The sequence below is a fragment of the Pseudorca crassidens genome, chromosome 5 (genome assembly GCF_039906515.1).
Source record: "Pseudorca crassidens isolate mPseCra1 chromosome 5, mPseCra1.hap1, whole genome shotgun sequence".
In the NCBI taxonomy this organism is placed as follows: Eukaryota; Metazoa; Chordata; class Mammalia; order Artiodactyla; family Delphinidae; genus Pseudorca; species Pseudorca crassidens.
In genome coordinates, this window is record NC_090300.1 from 65,394,293 (window position 1) to 65,415,476 (window position 21,184).

Here is a 21,184-nt window from a genome sequence, read left to right on the forward strand (position 1 = left end):
TCACACAACCTGTTTACACCGCATTTTAATTCTGTATTTTCCCTTTGAAAAATGTTAATTGATTTTGCTCAGAATTTTATCTTGTGTAAAACATTTTAAAATCATTGCTTAATTTTTGGTTTTGTTGAGTTTTATGTTTAAACTTCTGAAACAAGTGGCTTTGTGATTTTATCTACAGGCATAGTCTTATTTCTGAGCCATTGATCTTAAAATGACTGAAATGCTAAGGCAGATATTTGTTGTTATGGTAACTAGCAGCATGATTGACCTCGACAGCTTTACAGTAGCAGAGATTTTGGTTTTATATGAAAGCATTGTTATAAGTATAGCTGAAGTACCTTCTATCTGTTAAAGATGCCATTTTAAAATTTAATTGAAATTTTAATATATTCAATGATTTTGGTTATTTTTTCCCTAGACCTCTGGGGCCAGAGAGTCTCTTGCTTCGTGGAGCCAGATTAAAAAACACAAAAGAAATTTTTGGTTTGTATATATTGAAAATTTTAAATTATAGATTCGTTTTGATGCTTTATATGAAGTATTTTTAAAAGCACAGTATTTGTGGTCTTTTGGTTAGATAATGTATTGTCTATGATAATTTTCTTTCAAAGATTGTATTAATATAATTTTGTGTTATATTTTTTGTTAATTCCTATTTTTGAGTAATAGGTTAGAACCTTGCTCTTATATTTTCTTCGTGAATACTCCATGCTAAGATAATTCTGGCACTTCTGTTAATGGTGTTGAGAACTATATACTCTGACACCTTGGTGCAGTAAACCACTTGTATAAAATTCCATTATGATTATTCTTAGATTGGATTGTTAAAACTGCTGACTCATTTGTTCATCTGTTTATTCATTCAATGAATTCTTATTGATCTGTGACTATATAACAGATACTGTTGGAACATACACTGACTGGATCAAAAGGATGAATAAATAGTGCTCTTGCATTGTCGAGCTAAACTAATTCATTATGCTCTGAGTCAACTCTAGGTAAATTGTGAAGTCAGTGATAACCTGTAGCTGTCAACTGGCTCCTCGCCTTTCAGGAATGGCCCGTCATATTCTGGCCAGCTTGTGTTATTCACTGAATATTTACAGCTTTTGAGCTCTTCTTCCTCAGTCTCTTCTTTCCTGTTAACTGTACTGTATCTTATCTCTCAGTATTAGGCTCTCTGATAAAGAATTCCATATATTTTTTAAAAAGGAATATAACTAGTATGGCAAAAATGTGGAGAAACTGGAACCCTCATACATTGCTGGTGGGAGTGTAGAATGTTGCAGCTGCTGTGGAAAATAGTTTGGCAATTCCTCAATAAGTTAAACATAGAATTACTGTATCACTCAGCAATTCTGCTTCTAGCTATATACCCTAAAGAATTGAAGAAGACAGGTGCTCAAACAAAGGCTTGTATGAGAATGTTCATAGCAGCACTGTTCACAATAGCCAAAGGGTAGAAACTGCCCAAGTGTCTACCAACTAATGAATGGATAAACAAAGTGTAGGATATCCAAGTAATGGAATATTATTCATCCATAAGAAATGAAGTACTGATATATGCTACAACATATATAAACTTTGAAAACATTATGCTTAGTGAACGAAGTCAAACACAAAAGGCCACATATTGTATGATTCCATTTATACTTAAAACCCAAAACAGGCAAATTCATAGAGACAGAAAGTAGATTAGTGGTTCCCAGCATCTGGGGAGTGGAGGGGAATTGGGAATGATTGTTTAATGGGTACAGGATTTTTTTGGCGGGGGGGCGGGTGATGAAATATTCTCAACTTAGATAGGATGGTTGCACAACATTGTGAATGTAACTAAGTGCCACTGAATTGTATTAAAAAGGCAAACTGTATGTTATGTGTATTTTACCACAATTTTAAAAAGGGGACCATAGTAAAGTTTTAATGGCAGAAGCCAGAGAAAACCTCCAGGGCTTTTAGGCCCTCTCGTGTAATGCTGTATTTTAACACCTCTCTAGCAGTAACACCTTTCACACTCAATTTAGGAAACGTGTATTTGAATGCCTTTAAATGGGTCTGCTATTGTTTTCCTCAGCACCACCTCTCTGTGTTGTACCATTTTGTCTCATTTCTCACATTTTTATAATTTTGGTGCCCTTTATCATTTGAGTTGTAATCCCTGCCTTGGAAGGATAATTCCAATAGTGAAAATTCCAATTATTGATCGTCTTTCTGTTTCTAGGCATTTTGCTAATCTGCCACACAACTCTCATACCAGTTTTATTAGGTATTTTTCCCATTTAAAGATGGGGAAATTGAGTCTCAGAAAGATTAGATAACTTACTCAAGGTCACAGAACTGATAAGTGGCAGAGCTAGCCTTCAAACCAAGCTCTAACTCCAAAGTTTTTAAATAAGACTGGTCCTACCCCAGTTTTAGTCCCCTTATTACTGTCATTCTCATCTCAGTCATTCACGTAGGCACATATTTTTAAAATAGCACTTTCCTTGTGTTTATTTCATTTACTCTGACATTCCATATTATCTTTCCAGTGCTTATGAGATTATGTCTAGACTCCAGATTCTGGCATTCAAGGTCTTTCAAACTGACACCAATCCATTGTTACAGCCAAACAGAAAGCGCTTTTCTATTTGTCTTTGTTAACACTGTTTGCTCTGTCTGTAATGGCCTTCCCTGCCTTCTTTATCTTTCCGAATTCTTTCCTCCATCAATTCCAACTCAAATAATACCTCTTTCATTCAGATATCCCAGTTATAATTCAGGAACAGAACCCACATGCCTTCCTCATTCAACCGGTTGAATGACTGGAATTTCCCAAAATTGCACTTGGAAAGCCTTTTAAAAAAAACTCCAGAAAGACTTAAAGGAAAGCCAAATTCTGACAACTCTCAGATGATACAGTTTCTTAGATTTTCTTTCGTGCTAGTGAGTACATTTCTTTTGTGAAACATGGTAGAGGATTATCTTAAGACTGTTTGTTTTGCAGGTGTTGCTGTGTATACTGGAATGGAAACTAAGATGGCATTAAATTACAAGAGCAAATCACAGAAACGATCTGCAGTAGAAAAGTAAGAAAACTATTTTCATTTATTTACACATAAATAGGACTTTTAAAAAATTAATTTATTTTCTTGCACTGGGTCTTAGTTGAAGCAGGCAGGTCCTTAGTTGTCGCTTGAGGGCTCCTTAGTTGCAACATGTGAACTCTTAGTTGTGGCATGCATGTGGGATCTAGTTCCCTGACCAGGGATCAAACCCAGGCCCCCTGCATTGGGAGCGCAGAGTCTTAACCACTGAGCTACCATGGAAGTCCCAATATTACTATTGCTATGTATATTATTCTATATGTAGAAAATATGTATATAAAAATATATATTTCAAGTCAACAAACGATGGTATCCTTGAAGATAGGGATGGTTTCTCATTTTTATTTATTTAATTTTAATTTATTGAAATATAGTTGACGTAAAATATTATGTTAGTTTCAGGTGTAGTACATAGTGATTTGACATTTGCATACATTATGAAATGTTGACCACAGTAAGTCTAGTAATTGTCTGGCCCCATACAAAGTTATTGCAATAATATTGACCATATTCCTTATGCTGTATATTACATTCTCATGGCTTACTTATTTTATAACCCAAGGTTTATACCTCTTAATCCCTTTCACCTATTTTACCCATCCCCCCAATACCAGCAAGCAACCACCTATTTGTATCTATGAGTCTGTTTTCATTTTGTTTTGTTTTTTAATTTTTTAAATTTTTATTTATTTATTTTTTTGATGTGGACCATTTTTGAAAGTCTTTATTGAATTCGTTACAATGTTGCTTCTGTTTTATTTTTTTGGATTTTTTAAGGCATGTGGGATCTTAGCGTCCCAACCAGGGACTGTGTGTGTGTTCTTAGCTCCCTGACCAGGGATCGAACCCACACCCCCTGCATTGGAAAGCAGAGTCTTAACCACTGGACCACCAGGGAAGTCCCTGTTTTGTTATTCTAGATTCCACATATAAGTGAGATCATACGGTATTTGTCTTTTTCTGTCTGACTTAGCATAATAACCTCTAGATTCATCCATGTTGTCACAGATGGCAAGATTTCAATTTTTTTCCCCCCCAAAGAAAAGACTTTTGGGAGTCTCCCTGCCTAATGGGAGACTTAGGTTTATTGGCTGAGGGGAAGTACCAACATAGAGGGTGTACCAGTGAGCTACTGCCACCAAATTGCTGCATCATAAACTGTCCTACAACTCATTCACTTCCATTCATTGTCACAGATGAGTGGATTGGCTGAGGGTCAGCTGAGCTCTGCTGAGAGGAGCTGGGATGACTCAGCGTTGCCTCTCATGTCTCTCTTCTTCCTGGGACACGCTAATGCAGAAATGTGCTCTTCTTCTTTTTTTTTAAAAAAAAAATTATTTATTTATTTTTGGCTGCATTGGGTCTTCGTTGCTGTGTGCAGGCTTTCTCTAGTTGTGGCTCGCGGGCTCTAGAGCGCAGGCTCAGTAGTTGTGGCACACGTGGGCTTAGTTGCTCCGCAGCATGAGGGATCTTCCCAGACCAGGGCTCAAACCCATGTCCCTGCGTTGGCAGGTGGATTCTTAACCACTGCACCACCAGAGAAGCCCACTATAAGCATTTTGAACAGTAGTTAACTATAGTAAATATGCTTGTAATCTTATGTATCTGTTCTTTTATTTCTAGTAAATGGATTGAATTGAATGGTCATTTCTTAAAAACATAGACTGTGTCCTTTAAATAGCTACCGTTATATCTTATATATTGATATTTAGTATCTTATTTAATACCAATGTTAATTTCCAAACAAATGAGTATAGTAACATATAATTGATACATTTTATATTCTCTTTCTTCATTTCAGGTCAATGAATACATTTTTGATAATTTATCTAATAATTCTTATTTCTGAAGCCATCATCAGTACTATCTTGAAATATACATGGCAAGCTGAAGAAAAATGGGATGAACCTTGGTATAACCAAAAAACAGAACATCAAAGAAATAGTAGTAAGGTACTTCATGGTGTTCTTGACTCTGTTACAAAGAAAATTTTATTCTTTGGAAATTTTATTTCTTTTAATGCTTTGGTAGTGACTTCTGATAGGAGTGACCACTGTCATCCCTAAAACTATCACTATTGAAGGGTGACAAAAGGTTATTGCACGTGAAGAGTAGCCAGCATGTTTGTACTGGTATGCTTTTTACATTTTACAGCATAAGCAGTTATATTCCCTATGGCATGACTTGAATAATTAAAAGAGATCACAGACATTTAAGTCATCTGTATTGGCATTCCACTTCAGTAATACAAATTGAAATTTTTATTCTACTTACTGTATGTAAATAGAATTTTCACTTCTATCAGAATAATTCAAGGAGTCTTACTGTCAATATATTGGTGGTATGAAGTAAATACGAATTATGTCATAAAAAGTTTTAAACTGAGTAAATATGGACTACCAGGAGAAGTTAACGTGCAGTTTTGGTAAATTGTTCTCCAAATTTCACTTTAGATTAAAGTGCAAATATTGGAAGATAAGTTTGAATGTCAAGAGACCAAAAAGCAGATAATCACAGGAACATATTTTCAGTATCATTTACAATTAGGTATTTTATCTTTTACAGAACATATTTTAAAATGTGGAACTGCTATGCCATTGAAGTAGGCTATTCCTGTGTAATCTGTAATTGAGAGTTTTAATTTCTGGCAGTTCTAGCCTAGCAATTATTTTGCATTTTTAAAATTACCGTCAGTTTTTAGTTATCTGTGATTTTGATGTGTAGAAATAGAATGGTAAGTATGCTACAGAGGTTCTGATTATAATTTTGTCATAAGTAATTTCAGTCACACCAAGCTTTTCTGGTAGCTTCTAAAAAGTCACAAATTAAGTAATTTGGTTCTAACCTTTCTTCTTTTAATTTGTTCAGGATTCTAATGAGCAATAAAATAACCAAAGGAAATCTGTTAAAAAGACAATTCAGTAAATGAATTTCATTTCATGAGACTTTTCTGCTTCAGAATATAGTTGATGGTCTGTTGAGATATGAAACTATCCGATAATTTCCTTCATATTTTTGTCTTATCAAGCAATCATTTTTTTCCCCTAGATTCTGAAATTTATTTCAGACTTCCTTGCTTTTTTGGTACTCTACAATTTCATCATTCCAATTTCATTATATGTGACAGTTGAAATGCAGAAATTTCTTGGATCATTTTTTATTGGCTGGGATCTTGATCTCTATCATGAAGAATCAGATCAGAAAGCTCAAGTCAATACTTCTGATCTGAATGAAGAACTTGGACAGGTAAAAATGATCCGTTTTTTTTCTAATTTGTTATTTTTATCAAAATAATAAGTGTACAAAGACTAATAAAACTAAATATTACAAGGCTTATACCAAAAAACAGCCACACTTTCTTTACTCCACACCTAATTTCTTGTTTCCCATTTTGAAATCTTAAGCTGTTTTTTTCATTACTTAGCACTGTATTTCTATATAGTATTCTTTCTTGATTTTTAAATTTGAGACATTATTTACTATGGAATCTAAACATATAATACTACACTACTCCTTCCACACGCATACCCAGACATATCCAACTTTGCCTCCCCATGACACCCCAGTATTGTTAAATCACAATTTGGGATTTAATAAATATTCATTTACATTATTAGGACTGTTTTGGTATTATTTACTAATTCCTTGTTCTCTTTGTAATACTATACTTACATTTTTCTTTCTTACGTATTTTGGTTTTGCTGGAGTTAATTGCTCTGTTTTTTATTTGCTTAATTTTCATTTACCACAAACAAATCTCTGACAAGTATATGAACCATCTCTCCACGTATTCAAACACACCAGGTAATCTAGGATTTCCTTTCTCTTTCTTGTTATCTCGCTGACTTTCTGTTTTGAAGCCTTTTATTTTTCTGCTTCAATTTGGACTTCTTTCTGGGCCTGCTTCTCTGCTGTCACCGTGGACTTGCTTTTCCATCACCCTAGAACTTCCTTTGTCTCCCACCCGTTTTGGATTTCCTGTCTTCTGGATCCCATGTCTTCCCACCTGTTGATTATTCTCTTATTTTGGTGGAACACATCTAATAACTTCTTGAAAAAGGATGCATAACAGGGAAATACTTTGAAACTTCGCACGTCTGAAAATATCTTTATTCCCTTCTTACACTTGATTAGTAATTTAGCTGGGTAGGGACTTCACTGGTGGTCCAGTGGTAAGGGATCTGCCTTGCAGTGCAGGGGACGCGGCTTTGATCCCTGGTCAGGGAACTAAGATCCCACATGCCGCAGGGCAACTAAGATCCCACGTGCAGCAACTACTGAGCTCGCACACTCCAGTGAGGAGCCCGCGCACTCCAACGAGGAGCCTGCGCACCGTAATGAAAGATCCTGCATGCTTCAACGAGGATCCCATGTGCTGCAGATAAGACCCAACACAGCCCCCCAAAAAATAAAATATTAATAAAATAAATAAATAATAAACAAATCTTAAAAAAAATAATTTATCTGGGTAACACATGCCAGGTTGGAAATTATTTTTCCTCAAAATTTCAAAAGCATTTCTTCATTTATTTCTAGCTTCCAGTGTTTTTTTTAGAAATCCAATGCCATTCTGATTCTCAGTTCTTTATGTGTGATCTGTTGTTTTATCTCAGGAAGTGTTTAGTGTTTTAGGATCTTTCCTTTATTCAATGAATCTGAAATTTTATGATATACCTTGGTGTGAGTCTTTTTTTTTTTCTTTCATTGGGCAATAAACTCTGTGAGCCCTTTTTGCCTGGAAACACAAGTCCTTCAGTTCTAGGAATTTTTCTTATATTATTTCTTTGGTAAAGTGTCTTTTTATGTTTTATGGGATTTTCTTTTGAAATTTATTATTTTGGATGTCAGATCATTTATCTTGACTCTCTGATTTCTTTGACTTTCAATTTTAATTTCTCTGTTTTTATAATCTTTTTGGGAGAATTCATGAACTTTATCTTTCCACCTATCTTTTTTTTTGCATTGTTTTTTATACTGCAGATTCTTATTAGTCATCAGTTTTATACACATCAGTGTATACATGTCAATCCCAATCGCCCAATTCAGCACAACACCATCCCCACCATCCCCCATGGCGATTTTCCTCACTTGGTGTCCATATGTCTGTTCTCTACATCTGTGTCTCAGCTTCTGCCCTGCAAACTGGCTCATCTGTACCATTTTTCTAGGTTCCACATACATGCATTAATAAACGATCTTTGTTTTTCTCTTTCTGACTTACTTCACTCTGTATGACACTCTGTAGATCCGTCCACATCTCAACAAATGACTCAATTTCGTTCCTTCTTATGGCTCAGTAATATTCCATTGTATATATGTACCACATCTTCTTTATTCATTCATCTGTCGATGGGCGTTTAGGTTGCTTCCATGACCTGGCTGTTGTAAATAGTGCTGCAGTGAACATTGGGGTGCATGTGTCTTTTTGAATTATGGTTTTCTCTGGGTATATACCCAGTAGTGGGATTGCTGGATCATATGGTAAATCTATTTTTACTTTTTTAAGGAACCTCCATATTGTTCTCCATAGTGGCTGTATCAATTTACATTCCCACCAACAGTGCAAGAGGGTTCCCTTTTCTCCACACCCTCTCCAGTATTTGTTGTTTGTAGATTTTCTGATGATGCCCATTCTAACTGGTGTGAGGTGATGCCTCATTGAAGTTTTGATTTGCATTTCTCTAATAATTAGTGATGTTGAACAGCTTTTCATGTGCTTCTTGGCCATCTGCATGTCTTCTTTGGAGAAATGTCTATTTAGGTCTTCTGCCCATTTTTGGATTGGGTTGTTTGTTTCTTTAACATTGAGCTGCATGAGCTGTTTATATATTTTGGGGATTAATCCTTTGTCTGTTGATTCCGTTTGCAAATATTTTCTCCCATTCTGAGGGTTGTCTTTTCGTATTTATGGTTTCCTTTGCTGTGCAAAAGCTTTGAAGTTTCATTAGGTCCCATTTGTTTATTTTTGTTTTTATTTCCATTACTCTAGGAGGTGGATCAAAAAAGATCATGCTGTGATTTATGTGAAAGAGTGTTCTTCCTATGTCTTCCTCTAAGAGTTTTATAGTGTCGGGTCTTAAATTTACGTCTCGAATCCATTTTGAGTTTATTTTTGTGTGTGGTGTTAGGAAGTGTTCTAATTTCATTCTTTTACATGTAGCTGTCCAGTTTTCCCAGCACCACTTACTGAAGAGACTGTCTTTTCTCCATCATATATCTTTGCCTCCTTTGTCATAGATTAGTTGACCATAGTTGCGTGGGTTTATCTCTGGGCTTTCTATCGTGTTCCATTGATCTGTATTTCTGTTTTTGTGCCAGTACCATATTGTCTTGATTACTGTAGTTTTGTAGTATAGTCTGAGGTCAGGGAGTCTGATTCCTCCAGCTCCGTTTTTTCCCCTCAAGACTGCTTTGGCTATTCGGGGTCTTTTGTGTCTCCATACAAATTTTAAGATGATTTGTTCTAGTTCCGTAAAAAGTGCCATTGGTAATCTGATAGGGATTGCATTGAATCTGTAGATTGCTTTGGGTAGTATAGTCATTTTCACTATTGATTCTTCCAGTCCAAGAACATGCTATATCTCTCCATCTGTTGGTATCATCTTTAATTTCTTTCATCAGTGTCTTATAGTTTTCTGTATACAGGTCTTTTGTCTCCCTAGGTAGGTTTATTCCTAGGTATTTTATTCTTTTTGTTGCAGTGGTAAATGGGGGTGTTTCCATAATTTCTCTTTCAGATTTTTCATCATTAGTGTATACGAATGCAAGAGATTTCTGTGCATTAATTTGTATCCTGCAACTTTACCAAATTTATTGATGAGCTCTAGTATTTTTCTGGTAGCATTTTTAGGATTCTGTATTTATAGTATCATGTCATCTGCAGACAGTGACAGTTTTACTTCTTCTTTTCCAATTTGTATTCCTTTTATTTCTTTTTCTTCTCTGATTGCCATGGTTAGGACTTCCAAAACTATGTTGAATAATAGTGGTGAGAGTGGACATCCTTGTCTCGTTCTTGATCTTAGAGGAAATGCTTTCAGTTTTTCACCATTGAGAATGATGTTTGCTGTGGGTTTGTCATATATGGCCTTTATTATGTTGAGGTAGGTTCCCTCTATGCCCACTTTCGGGAGAGTTTTTATCATAAATGGGTGTTGAATTTTGTCAAAAGCTTTTTCTGCATCTACTGAGATGATCATGGTTTTTGTTCTTCAGTTTGTTAATATGGTGTATCCCATTGATTGATTTGCGTATATTGAAGAATCCTTGCATCCCTGGGATAAATCCCACGTGATCGTGGTGTATGATCCTTTTAATGTGTTGTTGGATTCTGTTTGCTGGTATTTTGTTAGGATTTTTGCATCTATATTTATCAGTGATATTGGTCTGTAATTTTCTTTTTTTGTGGTATCTTTGTCTGGTTTTCGTATCAGGGTGATGGTGGCCTCGTAGAATGAGTTTGGGAGTGCTCCTTCCTCTGCAGTTTTTTGGAAAAGTATGAGAAGGATGGATGTTAACTCTTCTCTAAACGTTTGATAGAATTCACCTGTGAAGCCGTCTGGTCCTGGACTTTGGTTTGTTGGAAGATTTTTTTTTTTTTTTTCGGTACGTGGGCCTCTCACTGTTGTGGCCTCTCCCATTGCAGAGCACAGGCTCCAAACGCGCAGGCTCAGCGGCCATAGCTCACGGTCCCAGCCGCTCTGTGGCATGGGATCTTCCCGGACCGGGGCACGAACCCTTATCCCCTGCATCGGCAGGCGGACTCTCAACCACTGTGCCATCAGGGAAGCCCATGTTGGAAGATTTTTAATCACAGTTTCAATTTCATTACTTGTGATTGGTCTGTGCATATTTTCTGTTTCTTCCTGATTCAGTCCTGGAAGGTTATACCTTTCTAAGAATTTGTCCATTTCTTCCAGGTTGTCCATTTTATTGGCATAGAGTTGCTTGTAGTAGTCTCTTAGGATGCTTTGTATTTCTGTGGTGTCTGTTGTAACTTCTCCTTTTTCATTTCTAATTTTATTGATTTGAGTCCTCTCCCTCTTTTTCTTGATGAGTCTGGCTAATGGTTTATCGATTTTGTTTATCTTCTCAAAGAACCAGCTTTTAGTTTTATTGGATCTTTGCTATTGTTTTCTTTGTTTCTATTTCATTTATTTCTGCTCTGATTTTTATGATTTCTTTCCTTCTGCTAACTCTGGGTTTTGTTTGTTCTTCTTTCTCTAGTTCCTTTGGGTGTAAGGTTAGATTGTTTACTTGAGATTTTTCTTGTTTCTTGAGGTTGGCTTTTATAGCTATAAACTTCCTTCTTAGAACTGCTTTTGCTGCATCCCATAGGTTTTGGATCGTCGTGTTTTCATTGTCATTTGTCTGTAGGTATTTTTTGATTTCCTCTTTGATTTCTTCAGTAATCTCTTGGTTATTTAGTAACGTATTGTTTAGCCTCAATGTGTTTGTGTTTTTTACGTTTTTTTCCCCTGTAATTCATTTCTAATCTCATAGTGTTGTGGTCAGAAAAGATGCTTGATATGATTTCAATTTTCTTAAATTTACTGAGGCTTGATTTGTGACCCAATATGTTATCTATCCTGGAGAATGTTCGTGCGCACTTGAGAAGAAAGTGTAATCTGCTATTTTTGGATGGAATGTCCTATAAATATCAATTAATGCTATCTGGTCTTTTGTGTCATTTAAAGCTTCTGTTTCCTTATTTATTTTCATTTTGGATCATCTGCCCATTGGTGTAAGTGAGGTGTTAAAGTCCCCCACTATTATTGTGTTGCTGTCGATTTTCTCTTTTATAGCTGTTAGCAGTTGCCTTATATATTGAGGTGCTCCTATGTTGGGTGCATATATATTTGTAATGTTATATCTTCTTCTTGGATCGATACCTTGATCATTATGTAGTGTCCTTCCTTGTCTCTTGTAACATTATTTTAAAGTCTGTTTATCTGATATGAGTATTGATATACCAGCTTTCTTTTGGTTTCCATTTGCATGGACTATCTTTTTACATCCCCTCACTTTCAGTCTGTATGTGTCCCTAGGTCTGAAGTGCGTCTTTTGTAGACAGGCATATATACGGGTCTTGTTTTTGTATCCATTCAGCAAGCCTGTGTGTTTTGGTTGGAGCATTGAATCCATTCACGTTTAAGGTAATTATCGATATGTATGTTCCTCTGACCATTTTCTGAATTGTTTTGGGTTTGTTTTTGTAGGTCCTTTTCTTCTCTTTTGTTTCCCGCTTAGAGAGGTTCCTTTAGCATTTGTTGTAAAGCTGGTTTGGTGGTGCTGAATTGTCTTAGCTTTTGCTTATTTGTAAAGCTTTTGATTTCTCCATCAAATCTGAATGAGATCCTTGCTGGGTAGAGTAATCTTGGCTGTAGGTTCTTCCCTTTCATCACTTTAAGCAGATCATGCCACTCCCTTCTGGCTTATAGAGTTTCTGCTGAGAAATCAGCTGTTAACCTTATGGGAGTTCCCTTGTATGTTATTTGTCGTTTTTCCCTTGCTGCTTTTGATAATTTTTCTTCGTCTTTAATTTTTGCCAATTTGATTACTATGTGCCTCGGCGTGTTTCTCCTTGGGTTTATCCTGTATGCGACTCGCTGCGCTTCCTGGACTCGGGTGGCTATTTCCTTTCCCATGTTAGGGAAGTTTTTGACTATAATTTCTTCAGATATTTTCTCTGGTTCTTTCTCTCTCTCTTCTTCTGCGACCCTTACGATGCGAATGTTGTTGCGTTTAATGTTGTCCCAGAGGTCTCTTAGGCTGTCTTCATTTCTTTTCATTCTTTTTTCTTTAGTTCTGTTCCACAGCAGTGAATTCCACCATTCTGTCTTCAGGTCACTTATCTGTTCTTCTGCCTCAGTTATTCTGCTATTGATTCCTTCTAGTGTAGTTTTCATTGTCATTTATTGTATTGTTCATCTCTGTTTGTTTGTTCTTTAATTCTTCTAGGTCTTTGTTAAACATTTCTTGCATCTTCTCGATCTTTGCCTCCATTCTTTTTCTAAGGTCCTGGATCATCTTCACTATCATTATTCTGAAATTTATTTTTGGAAGGTTGCCTATCTCCACTTCATTTAGTTGTTTTTCTGGGTTTTTATCTTGTTCCTTCATCTGGTACATAGCCCTCTGCCTTTTCATCTTGTCTGTCTTTCTGTGAATGTGGTTTTTTTTACACAGGCTGCAGGATTGTAGTTCTTCTTGCTTCTGCCGTCTGCCCTCTGGTTCCACCTATCTTTTGATTTCTTTTATTTGTATTGTAATGTTTTTAATTTCTAATATCCTAGTATATCTGAATGGTCTTTTTTTTTTTTTTTTTTTTTTTGGCCACACAGCTTGCGGGATCTCAGTTCCCCTACTAGGGATCGAACCCATGTCCCCGCAGTGGAAACGCAGAGTCCTAACCACTGCACAGCCAGGGAATTCCCAGAATGGTCGTCTTTTAATTACATCTTATTCTTGTTTCTTGAATATAATCTGTTCTTTCACCTCTTTGAGGATATTAATGACAGTTTCTTTAAAGCCTTCTGCTAGTTGCATTTTCTCAGTTTTTTCCTAGTTCCTTTCTCAGTACATCAGTTCCGCTGTAATGTGACATATGTATTCCTAAAATCACTGTGCTATGCAAAATTACTTAGTAAAAACCACAGGGCTGGGCTTCCCTGGTGGTGCAGTGGTTGGGAGTCCGCCTGCCGATGCAGGGGACACGGGTTCATGCCCCGGTCCAGGAAGATCCCACATGCCGCAGAGTGGCTGGGCCCGTGAGCCATGGCCGCTGAGCCTGCGCATCCGTAAGCCTGTGCTCCGCAACGGGAGAAGGCCACAACGGTGAGAGGCCCGTGTACCGCAAAAAAAAAAAAAAAAAAAAACACAGGGCTTATGGGAAAATGGAATTGGGATACAACAAAAACTTTGTAACACATTTAAAATAAAAAAATAAGGGCCTCCCTGGTGGCGCAGTGGTTCGGGGTCCGCCTGCCGATGCAGGGGCGCGGGTTCGTGCCCCGGTCCGGGAGGATCCCACATGCTGCAGAGTGGCTGGGCCCGTGAGCCATGGCCGCTGAGCCTGCGCGTCTGGAGCCTGTGTTCCGTAACGGGAGAGGCCACGGTGGTGAGAGGCCTGCTTACCGCAAAAAACAACAAAAAAGATAAGAACCTAATGACAACAGGACTTGCTAGATTGTTAAGAAATACATAAATACTACAATAAATATGGCACTTTATCTTGAAAATGACCTGAAGTTTTCTTGTGAAAGTGGCCATCAGAAGTATTGCAATTTGTGTGTTATTGTGAAGTATTGGAAGGAAGGTTGTCTGAAAACAGAAGGAAAGTATGATACCAGATGTGAATTGTTACGGCTCATAACACACATGGTGACCTGAAGTAGCTACTAGCTGTTTGAGGTTTGTATATTTCATGTATGCTAGATGCAGTTTTCTGTGTTCACCTAGTGTTTCTCACAGATGAAACTGTTCATAATCAAACGCAAAGTTCATATTATGCTCAAATTGTTCCCTTATATATCAGTCTCACTGTAATAAGTTCTTGTGTTTTCAAGACAGTGTTATCGTGGAACTGCCTGTCATTTGTTTTAGACTCTCTTTGCCTTTTCATGTAAGGGGATATCCTCAAATGAATGCTAATCTTTGGTTTTCTTTACAAGTCCAAAAGTTCTCCCTAGAAAAGCCTGGCAGCCCAGCTGTTTTTGGGGGTTATCCCCAAATATCAGTATTGACTTTTCCTCAGTTTACCCAGAGAGAATAACTGCAGTTCGTATTTCTCCTGCTTGTTCAGCAGAAATTATCAGTCAACTCTATAGATGAACATGAACCTAAAGATGCCACAGACTTCAAAGAGTATATAGATTTTAAATATTTTGTATTACCCTGTTTTGTTTCTGTGGCATCTTTAATTATTTGCTTGTGCTCAGATTATAAGTAAGACTTTTAACATGAGTATATCAATGTTAATAGGTAAACAACTTCAGGAGCCAGAGTACAAAGTTTTTTTGTTTAACATAATGCCCTGAACATAAAGGTTTGTTTTCTTTTGTTTTCTATTTCTAGGTCGAGTATGTGTTTACAGACAAAACTGGTACACTGACCGAAAACGAGATGCAGTTTCGGGAATGTTCAATTAATGGTATAAAATACCAAGAAATCAATGGTAGACTTGTATCTGAAGGACCAACACCAGACTCTTCAGATGGAAACTTATCTTATCTTAGTAGTTTATCCCATCTTAACAACTTATCCCATCTTGCAACCAGTTCCTCTTTTAGAACCAGTCCTGAAAATGAAACTGAACTAGTAAGCAATTTTTAAGTTAATAAATAGGAGTTTCATTTGAAATAGTAATTCTTTGTTAGTTGGTGGGTTGTAGGAGAAAAAGTTTAAGTGTTAGTGGGGCAAGGAATATACATTTGAAATGTTTAGCCTTTGATTCAGCACTGAAAATTTATAGTCATAAGCCAGTTTGTCACTTAATATGCATCTACTTTAGGGAGGGAGGCTCAAGAGGAAGGGGATATGGGGACATGTGTATACGTATGGCTGATTCGCTTTGTTGTGCAACAGAAAGTAACACAGTATTGTGAAGCAATTATACTCCAATAAAGATCTATTAAAAATAAATAAATAAATAAAATGTTCCACTAAAAAAAAATATATAGGGCTTCCCTGGTGGCGCAGTGGTTGAGAGTCCGCCTGCCGATGCAGGGAATGTGGGTTTGTGCCCCGGTCCGGGAAGATCCCGCATGCCGTGGAGCGGCTGGGTCCGTGAGCCATGGCCGCTGAGCCTGCACGTCTGGAGCCTATGCTTCGCAGCGGGAGAGGCCACAACAGTGAGAGGCCCACGTACCGCAAAAAAAAAAAAAATATATATATATATATATGTGTGTGTGTGTGTGTGTGTGTGTGTGTATATATATATATGCATCTACTTTAGTTCTCTGGGTATTTAAACGGGACTAAGTTAAAGAAAGCCCTTTCTGCCTTGAAATAAAGAGGACTTTGTTAAGGAATAGAGCTTAATAGAGTTTTTGAGATCTCAGTTCTTCCACAAAAGAGTTTTCACCTTTACTTGCAATTTGTTTATGCCTCCTAAAAATATACTCAGATGTTGAAGGGTCATAAGCAAATGTGACATTTTACTCTTGGGATTCAGAAGCAACCAACTGTTATTTATGCAATTCAGAATTGTAGCACTCTGGTTCTACGTTTTAGTTTATCAAATTATGAGCTGTATTAGCATTTTTTAGAATTTTGTTTCTGGTTTCCTACATGTTCCTACATGTTTTTTGGTATTGGTATATTTTATTATGAATATTAATTATGTTTCTACAGATTAAAGAACATGATCTCTTCTTTAAAGTAGTCAGTCTCTGTCACACTGTGCAGATTAGCAGTGTTCAGACTGATGGAATTGGTGATGGTCCCTGGCAAACCAACCTTGCACCCTCCCAGTTGGAGTACTATGCATCTTCACCAGATGAAAAGGCTCTTGTGGAAGCTGCTGCAAGGTAGTTTAAGTTTAATTTTCAAATCTTCAGAAAAATACCTTTTAAATGAAAATGTGAAAATGCAAGAACATAATTTTAAATTCTCAGACAAAATTCAGAAACATAAAGGTATTTTATTTTATTTTTACACTTTTTTTACACATAAAGGTATTTTATTTATATGTATATTTACACATAAAAGTATTTTAAATGAGAATTTGAAATGTCATTAATTTTGTTGTCAGGCTTGCATTAAGTCATATTTTGAAGAGATCTCTTTAAAAGTCTGGTTACTGTGAAATATGAACAATATAATTTGTGAGAAATACTTGTGTATGTATTGTTTTGGATCTACTCTTATCCTTCAAGTTCTTAAAAATAATCCTATACTCAAAGGAAATAACTTTAAAATACATCTTAAACTTATATTTTAAATGATTTTATTCAAGTTAGTTATATTGTGAATTATAAAATATCATCCTTTAAGTCTTATATTTCTTTCTCCTTTTATTCCCTAGATTTGGCATTGTATTTATTGGCAATTCTGGAGAAACTATGGAAGTTAAAACACTTGGAAAACTGGAACGGTAATTTTTTTCTGTATTGTAATTTTCTATATATTAAGTGTTTACTATAGAACAGGAATTGGTAAACTATGACCCAGAAACCAGATCTGGCCTACAGCCTGCAAACTAAATTACATTTTTTTTTTTTTTTTTTGCGGTATGCGGGCCTCTCACTGTTGTGGCCTCTCCCGTTGCGGAGCACAGGCTCCGGACACGCAGGCTCAGTGGCCATGGCTCAGGAGCCCAGCCGCTCCGCGGTATGTGGGATCTTCCCGGACAAGGGCACGAACCCGCGTCCGCTGCATCGGCAGGCGGACTCTCAACCACTGCGCCACCAGGGAAGCCCCCTAAATTACATTTTTAAAGTGTTTTCCAAAGCAAAAAAATATGCAGCAGAGATCATATATGGTCTTCAAAGCCTAAAGTATTTACTGTCTGGCCCCTTACAGGAAAAGTTTACTGACACCTGCTCTAGAATGATGTCAGTATTACATTGTATCTCATCATGGTAGTAACAGTATAATACTCTGAAACTTTCATCTGTAGTTTAGCTTAATGGTTCTTGAATTTACTTATGTGTTTATTTTTACACATTCTTAGGATAATGAGTTTTGTAAATTTCTACTCACTAAATAAAAACTTCCTTATCTTTCCTATGATTTTTATCTTTCAAACATTAAGGAACTGTTGTATTATTTCCAGTATTTCCTCTGTTTGATAAATTAGTCCATTCTTATCACATTCATATCTTTCGTGGTTTTATCATTTCTGATCATATCTCAGCTCCACTTGTGCTTTTCCAGACTATGCTTTTCTGAACTAAATAGTGCCCAGTCTTTGGCTACTTTTATCTGGGAGCCTGTCTAGCTCATTTTATCAACTTATAAACCATTCTACTCAGTGTTTTTCTTTGAGATGTGCCAAAACATTCCATATGTACATCATTGTATAAATTCATCTAGAAGACTTTTCAATCCACACCTGACCCATCCACACAAATTCTTTTACAGCTCCCTAGAGAGGCCTTTGTGTCCCCCAACTGCACACACATGCCCTGTCGTAGGTTCAGAATCACTGCTGTAATGAGCCTCTGTTACTAATGTGAGTGTTCGTATTTCTCAGGTGTGTTTAGGCAGAAAAAAGAGTTGAGAATCAGTCACCTTTTTTAGTGAGGAAAAACATGAAGCTGGGCAGATATGTATTCCATTCCTTGCTGTGCCATTCACATGCTTATTTGACTTAAGGTAAATGAGTGTATCTTTCTGAGTTTAATAGTCCTCACCTGTAAAATGAGATAAGACCTACCTCCTTTGGTTCTCATGGGTATTAAATGATATAAGGTATGTAAGGTACGTGGGATTTGGTAAGTACTTAATAAATGTCAGTTCCTTCTTTTTCTGTCTTGTGTTATTAATGACTCATAATCCATCATCTTGAAAAATGTAAGTGAGATTAATTTCTTGTTCTAAATTAACCATTTTATCTTTTATAGGGATTCTTTCCAAATATTCACTTAATATTCAAAAAAGTACAGATTTTGTCTTTCTTATTTTTTCTTCCTTAGGTACAAACTGCTTCATATTCTGGAATTTAATTCAGATCGTAGAAGAATGAGTGTAATTGTTCAGGCACCTTCAGGTAACCAATTTAAATGTTCATGAATTTTTAGTTATGTAATACTAAGAACTTAATAACTCATTTTTCTTTTTAGGTGAGAAACTTTTATTTGTTAAAGGAGCCGAATCATCAGTTCTCCCGGAATGTATAGGTGGAGAAATAGAAAAAACAAGAATTCATGTAGATGAATTTGCTTTGGTAAGTGCAAATTTCTCTAATTTAAAAACCGCTAAAAATATATATATATATGAAAGATTTGGGGTTTCATTTTTGCATTAGTATTTTATCAAAAATTATAGAAATTCTGCAGTTCTGTTACATTATATGTTGGCTCCTCATTCGTTGGTTAAAATGTGACCTTTTTTAACCTGCTAAAATATGTCTTCTCTTTGCACCTAGTACAGCCAGAGTACTTATGGCTACAAGGACCACTCAGATTGCTATACTAAAAAGGGAGGGACTTCCCTGGCAGTCCAGTGGTTAAGACTCCGTGCTTCCATTGCAGGGGGCATGGGTTCCATCCCTGGTCGGGGGATTAAGATCCTGCATGCTGTGCAGCATGACCCCCCCACCAAAAAAAAAAAGAGACGTACGAAAATCCCAAGTATGTGTAGAAACTGGAACCCTGATAACATTGCTGATGGGAATATAAATGATATGGCCACTTCCAAAAATAGTTTTACAATTCCTCATAGAACATAGAGTAATATAGAGTTACTATATACTTAGAAATTTCACTCCTAGGTATACATCCAAGAGAATTGAAAACATACATCTACACAGAAACTTGTACTTAGCAGCTTTATTCCTAATAGCCAAAAAAATGGAAACACCCAAATGTCCATCAACTGATGTGTCATATCCATATATGATATGTGTCATATCCATATAACAAAATGTTATTTGGCCATTAAAAGGAATGAAATACTGATATATGCTACATCATGGATGAACTTTGAAAAGATTGCTAAGTGAAAGAAGCCAGTCACAAAAGGCCACATGTTCCATTTATATGAAATACCCAGAAAAGACAGATTCATAGAGCCAGAAAGCATATTAGTGGTTGCCAGGAGCTGGAGAAAGGGGGGAAAGGGAAGTGTCTGCTAATGAATATGGAATTCCTTTTGGGGGTGACACAAATGTTCTGGAATTAGATAGTAATAACAGTTGCACGACTTTGTGAGTACACTAAAGACCACTGAATTGTACTTTTTAAAGTGAATTATGGTACGTGAATTATGTCCCTCTTAATAAAAGAATAGGAAAATCTTACAAAAACAAAGTGCCACAATTCATGTGAAGAGGAAACTTATTAAGCAGCTCCGTCTCAGTGTTAGAGCCTCATGAGCTCTCATTTCTGCATTTCTATAAATGCTGCCCACCTGCCTCCTTTACTTACTTATGGTTTCTTTTCTCCCATTACTTTCTATTTGTTTATGGTCTAGTTCATCTACCACGCTGTAATATCCATAAGAACAAAGGCATTGTTCTACTTTTTGGGGGGGGGCCGGGGACTGCGGTGGGTCCTCGTTGCTGCCTGTGGGCTTTCTCTAGTTGTGGCGAGTGGGGGGGGCGCTACTCTTCATTGCGGTGCATGGGCTTCTCGTTGCAGTGGCTTCTCTTGTTGCGGAGCACCGGCTCTAGGCTTGCAGGCTTCAGTAGTTGCAACATGTGGTCTCAGTAGTTGCGGAGTGTGAGATCAGTAGTTGTGGTGCACGGGCTTAGTTGCTCCATGGCAAGCAACATCCTAGGAAGATGTGGGATCTTCCTGGATCAGGGATCGAACCCGTGTCCTCTGCATTGGCAGGCAGATTCTTAACCACTGCACCATCAGGGAAGTCCTATTCTACTTTTCTGTCATTTTAATCCAGAAAAATGCTGGCACGTAGTTGGCACTCAATAAATGTTTGTTGTGGAATTAATTTAGTAACTCTCATAGTCTCTTAACTGTTATTTAAGAGAAGCAGGTGTTTATAGGTGTAGGTCATTTGTAAATCAAGGAATGACAACATTTAGAAATCTAAGTAGTGTCATATAGTATTTTAAAACTTTTCCTTTCTGAGTCCTACTATTAGAACATTTATTTTGGGTTTTTCTGAGGAAAATGTGTTGCAAGAAAAAGAACTTTTGTAAGCTTTCAGATTTAGATACCAACTTCCAAATATTAACACCATAAGAAAAGTTTACACCTGGTAGAATCAGATAATCAAATATATATTCCTAAGTTTTGTGAAATTCCAATTCACCAGTAAAGGTATAATGATACAATTTAAAATCATTCATTCAGTGGCTCTAGAAAGTATTGGTTGGTTGATAATGACCACTTTACAGGCTTCTTTATTTGAAATGTGAATTTGTCATATCATGAACCCTCAGGAAATTATAGTCCCCTTTGCTTAAAAAAAAG

At 36.6% G+C, this 21,184-nt stretch overlaps 1 protein-coding gene across 10 annotated transcripts in view; it reads left to right on the top strand.

Annotated features, from left to right (window-relative positions):
* ATP11B (ATPase phospholipid transporting 11B (putative)) overlaps window positions 1-21,184 on the top strand; it is a 138,036-nt gene that overhangs the window by 47,962 nt on the left and 68,890 nt on the right. For all 10 annotated transcript variants that reach the window (XR_010943597.1, XM_067738164.1, XM_067738157.1 and 7 more), the window contains 9 exons: window positions 419-483; window positions 2,987-3,068; window positions 4,888-5,038; window positions 6,135-6,332; window positions 15,162-15,404; window positions 16,440-16,615; window positions 17,113-17,181; window positions 18,725-18,798; window positions 18,872-18,975. Coding sequence is in view for 9 of the 10 variants with exons in the window: in XM_067738164.1 (XP_067594265.1) it covers window positions 419-483; window positions 2,987-3,068; window positions 4,888-5,038; window positions 6,135-6,332; window positions 15,162-15,404; window positions 16,440-16,615; window positions 17,113-17,181; window positions 18,725-18,798; window positions 18,872-18,975 (1,162 nt within the window). In the remaining variant the exon portion in view is untranslated. The remainder of the gene's footprint in view (window positions 1-418; window positions 484-2,986; window positions 3,069-4,887; window positions 5,039-6,134; window positions 6,333-15,161; window positions 15,405-16,439; window positions 16,616-17,112; window positions 17,182-18,724; window positions 18,799-18,871; window positions 18,976-21,184) is intronic.